The 13,556-nt window shown below is 41.3% G+C and overlaps 1 protein-coding gene, 1 non-coding gene and 3 pseudogenes across 5 annotated transcripts in view; 2 read left to right on the top strand and 3 right to left on the bottom strand.

The window, feature by feature from the left end:
* The window catches only part of exoc3l4 (exocyst complex component 3-like 4), a 36,739-nt gene extending 29,904 nt beyond the window's left edge, over positions 1-6,835 (top strand). Inside the window, exons 12-13 of one of the 4 annotated variants that reach the window (XM_078276676.1) lie at positions 116-237; positions 5,705-6,835. In XM_078276676.1, coding sequence (XP_078132802.1) covers positions 116-237; positions 5,705-5,918 — 336 coding nt within the window. In that variant the 3' untranslated portion in view covers positions 5,919-6,835. Of the gene's footprint in view, positions 1-115; positions 238-1,454; positions 1,731-5,704 lie in introns of those variants that run through there. The other 3 variants (XM_078276675.1, XM_078276677.1, XM_078276678.1) reach the window with 3 other exon arrangements.
* Positions 3,497-3,695, bottom strand: LOC144535780 (small nucleolar RNA U3; annotated as a pseudogene).
* LOC144535775 (small nucleolar RNA U3) lies at positions 4,094-4,300 on the top strand. The gene has a single exon (XR_013503693.1). It is a non-coding gene; the product is annotated as a small nucleolar RNA U3 (small nucleolar RNA).
* A 3,379-nt stretch (positions 6,836-10,214) lies between the features above and the next one.
* Positions 10,215-10,413, bottom strand: LOC144535781 (small nucleolar RNA U3; annotated as a pseudogene).
* A 379-nt stretch (positions 10,414-10,792) lies between these two features.
* On the bottom strand, positions 10,793-10,997 carry LOC144535779 (small nucleolar RNA U3; annotated as a pseudogene).
* Positions 10,998-13,556: the final 2,559 nt, after the last annotated feature.

Raw genomic sequence — 13,556 nt, 5'->3', positions numbered from 1 at the left:
TGTGAATGTGACCGGTCGTCGTTGCAAATGAGAAGTTGTTCTCAATCGACTTACCTGGATAAATAAAAAAAAATAACATATTTCAACTCATATTTGTTCTTTTTTTCTCTGGTAGAAGTCGACTCATGAGTGGCTCCACGCTGTAGGAGACGACCTGAGCAACATCATCATACAGAAAAACAAGGCAGACATAAAGGTCCATCTGCAGCCTTTGGTGGAGCATTACCCCGACTTCAGGTAAGCATTTCTAACTCGCTCAATCCTTCTGTAGGAATAAACCTGGCTCACCAGCAGAATTCACTGCAGAAAGCCTTAAAAATCCAAGTGCAATCTTACCAGTGGCTAAAGCCAGTTACTGTATCCTATCAAACCAGGCAGACACCGTTTGGATTAAGCCTTGCTTTAGCCCCGAATTATCTGTGAGGTATTTTTTGTACATGTAGTGGCTGAAACTGTGGTCGTCACTGAGACTCAACCATATTAACTACAGCTCCATTTTTATTGTTGTTTCTTCTGACCTTATGTTCATTATAGAACTGCACAAAGTAATGCAGCCTTTCTCTCTTTTTGTCAACATTGTTGAGCACGCAGCCATTTTGTTTGAGTAAACTTTATTGAATATTGTCACTGGACAAAACGTGAAATAGCATCACCTCAAATTAATCTGCAAACAACTATCAACTATAGCGGCAAATACATGGAGTAAAAAGTACGATTTTTGAGATGCATATCCCTCTGAGATGTAGCGAAGTAGAAGTATAATATACCACAAAATGGAAATACTCAAAGCACAAGTTACATTCCCCCTCTGGTTAAAACACAAAACAGATCATACATGTTTATCTCAGGGCATGATCTCTCAGATGTTATAAAATGGTATAAACCTTCATTAAGGCTTTGTTAATAAAAATGTGACAAAATGAAGACAAATTAAAGTGAAGGTGAGGGTGAGTGGACATTACCACTGTGCGACGTGTTAGAGGAAACATAGGATTTGGGCTAATTTTACCTGTAGTTTAAACATATTTATGGTGAACATCCAGTAGCTTCAGGAGTAGTCTATATCCACGATGTTCCCCTTTTTCGGGATTGTTCAGGGGCCGCCGGAAATTCCACCAGATGTCCTTCATTTCGGCTGGACGTCCGTTACCTTCTGCTTTGTTTGTGTTGTAATTCTAAACTCCGGTGGATTTGTGAGGACTATGGTTAACTGCTCCTCAGATCTCTGCAGGGTAAATCCAGACAGCTAGCTAGACAATCTGTCCAATCTGAGTTTTCTGTTGCACGACTAAAACAACTTTTGAACGTACACACGTTCCACAAAAACAAGTTCCTTCACGAGGCTATTTTGCAGAGGCACCGTTGCTCCGTCCAGCTCTTAGCTCCACCCAAGACGATTGTGATTGGTTTAAAGAAATGCCAATAAACCAGAGCATGTTTTTCTCCCATCCCAGAATGCCGTGTGGACTCGCCGGACCCTCCTCCGCAGCGCTATGGAGGAAGGTCTGGCAATGCGAGACTACTTCAGGAGAGACCTCAGGTTTAACCAGGCGTGAGCATGACGCTGAGCAGCCAGGCTTACGAGACTTACGTCAGCTTTTACCGTCACAGCAGAAGGTTGTTTTGAGCCAGAGGTGTACTCAGCTCAGAGCACGCCGATGTCATGCAGGTTGAAGACAGGGGTTTTCCTGTCGCACTACCAGTCAGTTTCCTATAACCCAGGCAGGTTTGTTAAAGTGCCCATATTATGCTCATTTTCAGGTTCATAATTGTATTTTAAGGTTGTACCAGAATAGGTTTACATGGTTTAATTTTCAAAAAACACCATATTTTTGTTGTACTGCACAGCTCTCTCTCACTGCTGCAGATCCTCTTTTCAGCTGGTCTCTGTTTTAGCTACAGAGTGAGACCTCTTTTCTTCTTCTGTACTACTTTGATTGCACTCGCACATGCGCAGTAGCTCAGATGTAGATCATGTCAGCTAGCTAGCTCCATAGACAGTAAAAGAAAGGCCGTTTCTCCACCTTCAGTCAGTTACAAGGCAGGATTAGATGGGAGACTTCTAAATGAGGGCGCACATGGAAGTAGTTCTTTTGTAGATTATGGTGAACTTGTGTGTGTTGTAGCAGTGCTTTGCTATTGAGAATGAGGTAGCATGCTAGCGTTAGCATTAGCGTTAGCATACTAACGCTAATGCTACGAGCTAACGGTTGCAGTTGGCCAGCTCGTTTCGGCTTGTGACGTCACAAGCCGTGCCGATTTTGAACAGCTCACCCGGAGACTGAAGGCAGGACACATTCAGAAACCGTATCTCACTCAAAACAGCATGGATGGATTTTTTACAAAGTTTGTATGCGTGTGGAAGCACCAGAGACACAAAAGAACACCCCAAATCCTAGAAAAAGTGATTTTTTCATAATATGGGCACTTTAAAGTGAAGCATGCATGGAGGTTACCAGAGGGCTGCGTGTAATCTCTGTGTTGAAAAGCAGCGGCTATGTTGCCACAAAAAGCACAGAGTGATGAAATTGAACAAACATCCTGATTTTAACTTTTAAATGCTTGAAAAGCGCCACAGTTTCCCCTTCTTGTAATTGAGGAAGTATTCGACCAAGGTGCTTCTATTTTGCATGGAGGAGATGGAGAGGTCAACAGTTTAAAGCTGTGCAGAAATCCCCCTCATTTTGTTTATTTTTTTGATATTTTTGGGGGCTTTTATGGCCTTTATTGACAGGACAGCAGAGAGAGAGGGGAGACGACATGCAGCAAAGGGCCGTGGTTTGGATTTCGAACCCGCGGCCGCTGTCAAGGATTCAGCCTGCATGGGGCGCACACTCTACTGGGTGAGCTAGAGGTTGCCCCCAAATCCCTCCATTTTAACCTGAAACATGCCCAAATGTACTCAAAATAGATAGAAGAATGAGGAAGTGATGATAAAATAGGAGGGGAAATGGCAAATGAAATTAAGTGGAAAGTATGTTTACTTATTAGCCATAAAACAGAGAGCAAAGACCATTTGGCTGCCTTCAGTTTTCACATTAAACCCCTGCTGTCACTTACACGTACACTACACAAAGGAAACATCACATTCTTGGTCTGACGAACGGCCTCAGTGCTAAAACTTTAACCCCAATAAACTAGAAAGTTCACATGGAATACTGTATTAACATTGTGATGATTTTGACATCCGCTCTGAAATCATCAGCTGACTGGCACTTAACCAAACTGCAAACATATGAGTGGATGAGTCAACCAAACATGCAAATAAACCAAACAATGACATGTTGAAGTTGACCTGAGATCTCTGAGATTCATTCAGATGATTTTTTACTGGTGGGATTGTTGACTTAAGAGTTACTTTGTTATGTATAATGTTAAAACATACATGTTCTTATTAAAAACAAGTAAAAGTAAGGAACACTTGGATGCTCCTGGACCTACATGGGAAAAAAGCAGCCACCTTACAAATAAAATCTTGGTTTTAGACACAACAAGCTCCACTCAGACCATGTTTACTCCTTCAGAGTCTCTCTGAGAAACGCTGAACAGTCTTCAACAGTCGACAAGAAACAAAGTCTTCCCACCAGTTTCCTGCTCTGAAGGAAACTCTTCATCATGGACAGCGAGACCAAACTCTTTAGAAAGACATTTCTCAAATCAACAACTAAAGAAATGATCCCTGAAAGTGTAGTCTTGGTTTGTTCTGGATGTTTCTCAGGGTCTTATGTGTGGATATGAGCACTTCTACTCCTGGTCAACTCCTGACACTCCCGAAGACACTCCTCCTACTCTGAGTAACATTCATTTATTTGCTTGTCAGAACATATTACAAGTAAAAGAACGAATGCATTAACATCTTTTCATTGCCTACAGAAATTAATCCTCTGCTGTCACACATCAAAGCAAGTAAGCTTTTCTGAACGTTGACGTCGTGTCACTGATGATTCACTAAAAATAAATAAATATACTGTATCTGGGATGACGCTGTGAGTGTAGGAGGAGTGTCTTAGTGAGTGTCAGGAGTTGACCAGGAGTAGAGCTCAAAGTGCTCGTCTCCATACATAAGATCCTGAAAAAACGTCCAGAACAAACTAAGACTACACTTTCAGGGATCATTTCTTTAGTTGTTGACTTGAGAAATGTATTTCTAAAGAGTTTGGTCTCGCTACCCGTGATGAAGAGTTGAGATCTTTCTTTCAAAGCAGGAAACTGGTGGGAAGACTTTGTTCCTTCTCCACTGTTGAAGACTGTCCAGAGTTTCTCAGAGAGACTCTGATGGAGGAAACATGATCTGAGTGGACCTTGTTATGTAGCCACAAAAAACAATAATTAAAATGTACCACATATCAGTATGTGCTACAATAGAATTTTGGCAAATTATTTACACTTTTAGTTAATATTTTGGGATGTGACATGCTCACTTTTTTCTGCACCTAAAAACAACCCATTGTGTGCAGATGTTGGAGAATGTTTTCTCTTATTTTACATAGTTAGTTACGTATTTAACAGTGTGTTTTTTACTTGGTGCTCTAATAGGACAGAGAACAAGAGGCTAATTTCAGTGTAACTTTAGCTGCTGTTATCACAAAGACAGAGAAGACAGACCATGAAAGTATTAAAGTGCTCATATTATGCTCATTTTCAGGTTCATAATGGTATTTAGAGATTGTACCAGAATAGGTTTATGTGGTTTAATTTTTCAAAAAAACACCATATTTTTTGTTGTTACTGCACATTGCTGCAGCTCCTCTTTTCACCCTGTGTGTTGAGCTCTCTGTTTTAGCTACAGAGTGAAGACATCTCACTTCTGTTCCATCTTTGTTGGGAGTCGCACATGTACAGTAAGTACTGCTAGCCAGTCAGAAGCAGAGTATGAGGGCGTGCCCTGACAGTACCTAGGTAAGGACTACTAGCCAGTCAGAAGCAGAGTATGAGGGCGTGCCCTGACAGTACCCTAGGTAAGGACTACTAGCCAGTCAGAAGCAGAGTATGAGGGCGTGCCCTGACAGTACCTAGGTAAGGACTACTAGCCAGTCAGAAGCAGAGTATGAGGGCGTGCCCTGACAGTACCTAGGTAAGGACTACTAGCCAGTCAGAAGCAGAGTATGAGGGCGTGTCCTGACAGTACCTAGGTAAGGACTACTAGCCAGTCAGAAGCAGAGTATGAGGGCGTGTCCTGACAGTACCTAGGTAAGGACTACTACCCAGTCAGAAGCAGAGTATGAGGGCGTGCCACGCTAGCAGCTAGGCGAGCATTATAACATGTGTTATAAACGTTTGTCTCTGAAGTAAAGGCTGGACTACAATAGAGCTGTTTGGAGCAGTAGTAAGTCCCTTTGGGGTGGACTTTGGGCTTTTTCACTTTGTAAACCTATAACATGCACAAAAAGATATATAACACAATAAAGAGGAAAAGCCAAAAAGCATAATATGAGCACTTTAAGAACATCAGACAGTCAGTCATACCGACACAGTTCTGCTGTGGGAGGAGTAAAGATTATGTATGTACATTGGAGAGACGGATGCATTTACACCTTTTGAACACCGTCTCAAACCTGTTTCTTGAGAAATAGGATTTCAATCTGTCTTGAATGCTTCTTTAATTTAAACTTTACAACTCCTACACTCAGTGACAAATTGGGTAAAATTGTACTGATCAATAAAATCACTGAATACGTTGCGTTTTCCTCTTCTCCCCCTGCAGCAGGAAGCACCTGATTGCTGTCCTGTACTTCAGAGGTCTACTGAGAGGCCGCGAACACCAGCTCATTCTCCAGCAGTTCACGGAGCTCAAAAAGAAACTGGGCAGCGTCGACAAGAACCGAGTTTTATTCGAGGACATGCAGGTCACCGTCAACACAGACTGCTTCTCCAATCTGCCTTTCTCCTGCCTCAGCTTCCTGCTGCCCGACAACTAGTGCAGCGTGGAGGACGAGTCGCTGAGTGGAGGAAAACCAAAAGCTCCAGAAGTGGACTTGTGACAGAAAACGTTACAGCTTTTTTAAGCTGGTTGACACAAATTAAGGTCCTTGCTCTTAAACACAGCCATCTAAACTCAAACAAACTGCAGCTTTGGCACAGAATTAGGTATATGATATATGGTATAGGTATATGTTTCTCAGGCGAATACTTCACAATCTACCCATCACTACATCGTTGACAGTAGATTTATATATAATTCAACCTTGCACACAATTCACAGACTTTATTTATGATTTAAAGGATGATAACTTTCAAATGTCTAACTTATTCTGAGCACACATAGCTGGTCATCTGTGTGACATCATCATCTCTCTCTTTCACTCGCTGTCTGTAAGCTGCTCACATTGTTCGCCTCCTTCAAAAATGTTAGGAACACTTAAAAACCAGAAAACACAAGACGTTATACATTTTGTGTTGCTCCATTATTATGTTGTAACACTCTGATATTCAAATAGACCAGAGGGCGTTTGTAACGCGTGACATTTCTTTGCAATGTTTTGTGTTTGACAAAATGCAGCGTGAACGCTAACCCAACCAAATGAAAAATGCAACAATGTTGCAACTTCAACCCAACGCACCAAGGCTACCAAACTAGAGGTGTGAAAGCGCCCTTATATAGAGAGGCCCTTCCCTTTTTTTGTTCCTGTATGAATTGCACAATGCAGATATGATGTTCGTCAATTTAAAAGATAATTTAGCTGACTTTCTTCTTGTCATTTTTAGAGATTTGCGTTGGAAAATTTCGAACTAAACACATTGTTTTGGTCTTTTCATGGGATTTCACGACAGAAAAATATAGTCACACCAGCCGTAGCCTTTAAATGAAGTTTTAATAAAGTAAAAATGAATCTAACACACGGCCACTGTTTTTACACTAATGATGAGGGATCTTCTGTTCTTCTAAAAGCAAAAAAGATGTCTCCTCTCACACACTGACAAATGTAGAAATTCTGCATGTTACTACTTACAAAGCATATTAAATGTGGCGCATGTAGTGTGTTACTCACATTACAGTAAGTGTTTCCAGCATTGTGAGCAACTGAGGAAAACTTTTCACCAACTAATCCAGATAATATTCACTCACAAAAGTTGTGTAAGCTTGGTGAGTGAATGAATGTGAAGCTCTGAGCAGAAGGAACAAATAAAACCCAGGTTTCAACAACTTCAACAATTATACAGTACTGGCTGTGTTGGACCTTGGTTTGAGTCAGATCAACTGATAAAAACTCTAGGAAACTCTTTGCGTGTGACTGTATCGTGTGCTGTAACCTACTGTAGCGGATGGTACCAGACTCTGTACGGGACATTTATCATGCTCACCATATGGCTTTGATATGAGGATTTTCTTTAGTGAAATATGTTTTTCTATTGTCTAAGCTTAATGTGATTTTTCTTTGCACATTTTATCTATTAATTTAATCATAAATCAACTGGGAGACGGGTGAAGAGTTGAGTATCTCAGCATCAGTGCCATCTGATCATTCCCATCAGTGTAAAAGAAGGCAGAATGGATTAGAGAGAAAATATAACCTAGAACCTATTTAATCTTTATAAAACACATGAAACACATTTAGCCTTATGAATCTCCAACGACTCCATCTGCATGTTTGGAAACCCAGATAGACAGCAGGAAGCGTTTCAACCCTCATAAGTAACATTAACAACTTGTCATTTTTTATGTCAATGGTCAAATGTAAAATCTTGAATGTTGGCCATCTGTGGATTCACTTTAAATATATTGTCACTGACCTTAAAAAACCCAAGTCTTTGATATCCACTCATTTACTTCTTCTCCTTTTTAAGATTATTTTGGGGCATTTTCACCTTGATTGGCTGCACGGCTTCCGGGAAGGCTGCTCTGGTGTATCCTCGCTCCTCAGGGTAGAAATAAGGGCTTTGAGACGGCCTTCACAAAGGAGGGCCAGAACATCTTCGGGTTCCATGGCGGAGCGAGGAGCTATCGAAAGAGGGAAGTGAGATGCACCTATGGTCAAAAGACTGGCTTCTTCAAAGCCCCATGCACACCCATGATGCACCTGCACATGTGTCTTCACTTATGTGGCCTGATTAGACATACAGTCATGTGAAAACATTAGGACACCCCTGCTAAAGTTGACTAAAAAGAGGAATAAAAAAATCATCAACATGCATTATTCATTCACAAACAAAATTGGTGTCCTTAAAGATTGGATTTTTCCTCATTTTTTTTAATTAAGGCATTAAGATCAATTTGCAAAAGATGATTTTTTGTATGCCTCTTTTTAGTCAACTTTAGCATGGGTGCCCTAATTTTTTCACATGACTGTATACTCAGGAGTGGAACATGGTCTGAGTGGACTGATAGCTGTAAAAACAGAACTGTTGCTCCAAATCAGTATCTCTGAAACTGAGTGTGATGTTGGACACTGCTTTCCCACACTGCAATGCACAACATTGTAAAAGTAGCTACTCACAGCTGCAAAACAACATAGTGGTGTGAAGTCTGCAGCGACTAGTCAGAAACGAAAAAGTAAATGTGTAGAAAGTCATGAATCAGAATAAAAATACTGTTTAACCTCTGGCTATCAGTCAGAGCTTTATCCAGTTTCCTGTTATTCCTTTAATTTTTCATATTCTGAGTGCCAAAATGGTGCACTGCCAACATTAGTACATTACAAAAAGTAATAAATAGTTTGTTTCCTGTAAAGCGTCAGATTCAGATATGTGGTTACTGTTCCAGTTGTTGTTGGTGCTGATGAAAGTTTGAGCCTGGCAGTTAGAGTACAGTTCTGTTTGCTAATAACCTCTCTAGTGTTCACATTTCTCAGAGCATTGAGGCTTTTAACAAAAATGTAAAGCTGCTGTAAACAAGACAGGAAATGAAAATCGAATCCATCAATCGACTCTGGTGACATTGTGTGAGGGGAACATTGGTGTCAAAATCCCCTGCAGTCCAAATGAATCTATTCAGGCTACGTTCAGACTGCAGGCAAAAGTGGCCCAAATCTGATTTTTTAGTATGAACACTCAAATATCACAACACAAAAAATTTTGCCCAGATCAGATTTAGACCACTTCCATATGTGGTCCTGAATCAGACTCAGGTCTGATTGTTTTCAATGCGGCCACAGTGTGACCAACCAAGGCGGATTTGATGCGACTTTTACGTCAATCGACATTTGTCACAATTATGCGCCGGCGGGTTAGCCCTAGACACAGACAGTAAAATTAAAAACTTGGCTAGGCCTACAAAATGGAGAACAGTGATGGAGCAAGTCGATGGAGGGAGAGGGAGGTGTTAGACCTAATTAGTGTATGGGGAGATACTTCAGTTCAATCAAAACTAGAAGGATCATACCGTAACCGCTCCATTTTTGAAAAAATAGCCAACGAAATGGAAGGCGGACGGGGACACAGGAGAACGTGGCTACAGTGTTAAAGGGTTATAATAGGGTTATCAAATAGCCAATTTGGCTCTCTTTCTCTTCATTCTACTCCTCCTCAGCACCTGCTCATTAATGTTACGGCTGCCATTACACAAACATTTTGAAATAAAAGTGAAAATGCTTACTTCCTCCATAACCTCCCTAACTTTAGTTCAACAGCGTGCTGCGTCTGATGTCATCGTTATTGTTCTTTTGTGCGTGTGGGTCAGTTCGAAACATTAACAGTTCACACTGGAATCTGATATAGGCCACACTTTAAAAGGTAATGTGAACAGACAAACAAAAAAATCGGATCTGAGCAAAAAATCTGAATTATGCATTAAGACTTGCAGTGTGAACGTAGCCTAAGAACCTAAATACAATCTACTTCTTGTTCTTCTGTGAAAAAAGACACAAAGTGAGAAGTGAGAAACATTTAAAATCAAAACACAAGCCTGGAAGCTGCCATCACTTTCTAAATGAATGTCAATAAATTTCTGACGGGCCTTTTAATACGCAGACTGACACTTTTGGGGTGTGTGTGTCTGTCAAACAACAACCATCCACCACACACTGTATTTCAGTATTAGTCATGGAAAGCTTTTTGAGATACAGTGCTTCCTCATGCTGGTCACCAGCCTGGTCACTTACTGCTGTGGGATGGCATCCCACAGAGTCCTGACCTCAACCCCATTGAACACTTGTGGGATCAGCTTGGGCTTATTAAAGACAAGTAAAAGTAAGGAACACCTGAATGCTCCCAGACCCACATGGGGGGGAAAAAGCAGCCACCTTACAGATAAAATCTTGGTTTTAGACATAACAAGCTCCACTCAGACCATGTTTACTCCTTCAGAGTCTCTCTGAGAAACTCTGAACAGTCTTCAACAGTGGAGAAGAAACAAAGTCTTCCCACCAGTTTCCTGCTCTGAAGGAAACATTGCAACTCTTCATCGTAGGCAGCGAGACCAAACGAAGACGATTGAGATTGGTTTAAAAAAATGCAAACAACCTAGAGGTTTTTTTTCTCCTATCCCAGAATCCATCTGTGGCCTTACTCTACAGCGCCATGGAGGTTAGTCTGGCAATGCGAGATCAGTTTGTGGTAAACGCTTCAATGCTCTGAGAAATGTGAACACTAGAGATTATTACCAAACAGAACTGCACTGTAACTATCAAGCTCAAACTTCAGTACCAACAACAACTGGAACAGTAACCACATCGACACATGAAATATTAAAGAAATAGGAAAGGTTCCTGCTGGTAACCAGAGGTTAAGCAGTATTTCATTCTGATTCATAACTTCCTACACATTTACTTTTTGTTTTTGAAAGGTCATTGCAAAGTCAGACCTCAGAAATACTGTGATTAAGAAATAGTCTTGTAACTAAAATTTCACAACAAGCTCCACTCAGACCATGTGTCCTCCTTCAGAGTCTCTCTGAGAAACTGAACAGTCTTCAACAACAGAAAAGAAATAAAGTCTTCCCACCAGTTTCCTGCTCTAAAGGAAACATCTCAACTGTTCATCATGGGCAGCGAGACCAAACTCTTTAGAAATACATTTCTCAAGTCAACAACTAAAGAAATGATCCCCAAAAGTATAGTCTTGGTTTGTTCTGGATGTTTCTCGGGATCTTATGTGTGGAGAGGAGCACTTCTACTCCTGGTCAGCTCCTGACACTCCCTAAGACACTTCTCCTACACTCACAGTGTCACCAGAGACAGACAGGCTGACAGCAGTATTAACACTATGGCTGCATCTCATAACCCTTATCTGATTAGAATGCGGATCGGGCTGCATTTTTCTGTCCGAGCCCGGCCGGCGTCCGACAGAGCAGTAACCGAACCCAGCCCGAGCCCGACAGGCATTAAGGAAAGGACGTCTCATCCCTCTAAAACACATTTGCTCGTTTGCTCTCTCCTCCCCGTGATTTCCTCACATCTCTCCCGTGCCTCCTCGGTGAGAGGGACTAAGATGCGAGGAAGGGAGGCAAGTGGAGGAGTCGAGGAGGGAATTTAAGGGTTATGAGATTCTTTGTATCTTACTAGCACATGTTGAAAATCTGCAGGAAAAAAAGAAATCCAGTGTTATGTGAATATTATGAATTTTGCAATTTGAGATAAACAGTTAGAGGTAATAATTCTCTACACTTAAAATGGTGGAAAACATGATGTAAATATGACATTTTTGTTTGTTTCATGTGTTAATGTGAGGAAGGCTACAGCCTCCTCATCGCTCGACACAGATTGAATGTTTTCAGCTCTTCGGTGGACGTTTCAGTCTCATGCTTCATGTGCGTAAAGCTGAACTTCCCCGCCGTGATACTGAAAACAAAAACATTTCCTATAAATGCTCTGTTTCCCTAAAGACCATATGTACATATAGGCTACATGCTTCCACTTGTTCTACCTGTGGTTGTTGTGGTGTCGGCTGGTGCTGAGGCAAGTCTGAGCAGCATCATTTTGGATACTTTCATTTTTCACTTGGTTTATGTTTTGCAAAAGTCTCCATGTGCCAACACTTTGATTGCATGTCAAATTGACCAAAACGCACCTTGTGTCATTGTGGAAAGAAATTATGTTAAAAAAAAAAAGTTTCAGTGAACTGTTATCTTTGACAGAAAGCAGCAGGGACAGGTAACACATTCAGAGAGTCCCTTAGATAAAACAATGTCACCTGACTGAGGAGAAGAAGTCTTATCTTTGACAGAAAACATCAAAACACTTCCTCTTTTTGTCAGCTTAAAAAAACTGTCAAATAATTCAAATCTTTTTCTAATAAATGTGCCAGATGAATGCAGCATACGTGCTAAGTAGCAAGTGTTTGCATGCTGACATGCAAAACCAACATGGGAAACATGAACATCAACATGCTGGCATTATCATTGTAAGCATGGTAACATGCTAATGTGAGCATTTAGCTCAAGTACAGCCTCACTGAGCCTCAAAAAAAGAAGGTCTACAGCTCCATGACTTCTGGCCAAACTCCATCTGCTGATGAAGATCATGTGAAACAACCACAGAAAAAAACATACTGTGGTGGTCGTGGTGTTTGTTTCTGTGTAACCACACACACACACACACACACACACACACACACACACACATGCACGTACGCACACACGCACGCACAGGGGCGCAACTACCCAGTGTCAGGGGGGTATGCAGCAATAATTTTGGCAGAACTTACTGGACATTTAGTTTTGTGTGGTCTAATAGAACTCCTACCAGAGACAGACAGGCTGACAGCAGTATTAACACTATGGCTGCATCTCATAACCCTTATCTGATTAGAATGCGGATCGGGCTGCATTTTTCTGTCCGAGCCCGGCCGGCGTCCGACAGAGCAGTAACCGAACCCAGCCCGAGCCCAACAGGCATTAAGGAAAGGACGTCTCATCCCTCTAAAACACATTTGCTCGTTTGCTCTCTCCTCCCCGTGATTTCCCCACATCTCTCCCGTGCCTCCTCGGTGAGAGGGACTAAGATGCGAGGAAGGGAGGCAAGTGGAGGAGTCGAGGAGGGAATTTAAGGGTTATGAGATTCTTTGTATCTTACTAGCACATGTTGAAAATCTGCAGGAAAAAAAGAAATCCAGTGTTATGTGAATATTATGAATTTTGCAATTTGAGATAAACAGTTAGAGGTAATAATTCTCTACCATTAAAATGGTGGAAAACATGATGTAAATATGACATTTTTGTTTGTTTCATGTGTTAATGTGAGGAAGGCTACAGCCTCCTCATCGCTCGACACAGATTGAATGTTTTCAGCTCTTCGGTGGACGTTTCAGTCTCATGCTTCATGTGCGTAAAGCTGAACTTCCCCGCCGTGATACTGAAAACAAAAACATTTCCTATAAATGCTCTGTTTCCCTAAAGACCATATGTACATATAGGCTACATGCTTCCACTTGTTCTACCTGTGGTTGTTGTGGTGTCGGCTGGTGCTGAGGCAAGTCTGAGCAGCATCATTTTGGATACTTTCATTTTTCACTTGGTTTATGTTTTGCAAAAGTCTCCATGTGCCAACACTTTGATTGCATGTCAAATTGACCAAAACGCACCTTGTGTCATTGTGGAAAGAAATTATGTTAAAAAAAAAAGTTTCAGTGAACTGTTATCTTTGACAGAAAGCAGACACATTCAGAGAGTCCCTTAGATAAAA

Source organism: Sander vitreus, chromosome 20 (genome assembly GCF_031162955.1).
Source record: "Sander vitreus isolate 19-12246 chromosome 20, sanVit1, whole genome shotgun sequence".
In the NCBI taxonomy this organism is placed as follows: domain Eukaryota; kingdom Metazoa; phylum Chordata; class Actinopteri; order Perciformes; family Percidae; genus Sander; species Sander vitreus.
Note: the sequence above shows the minus strand (reverse complement) of the source record. Positions and strands in the feature narration are given on the sequence as shown.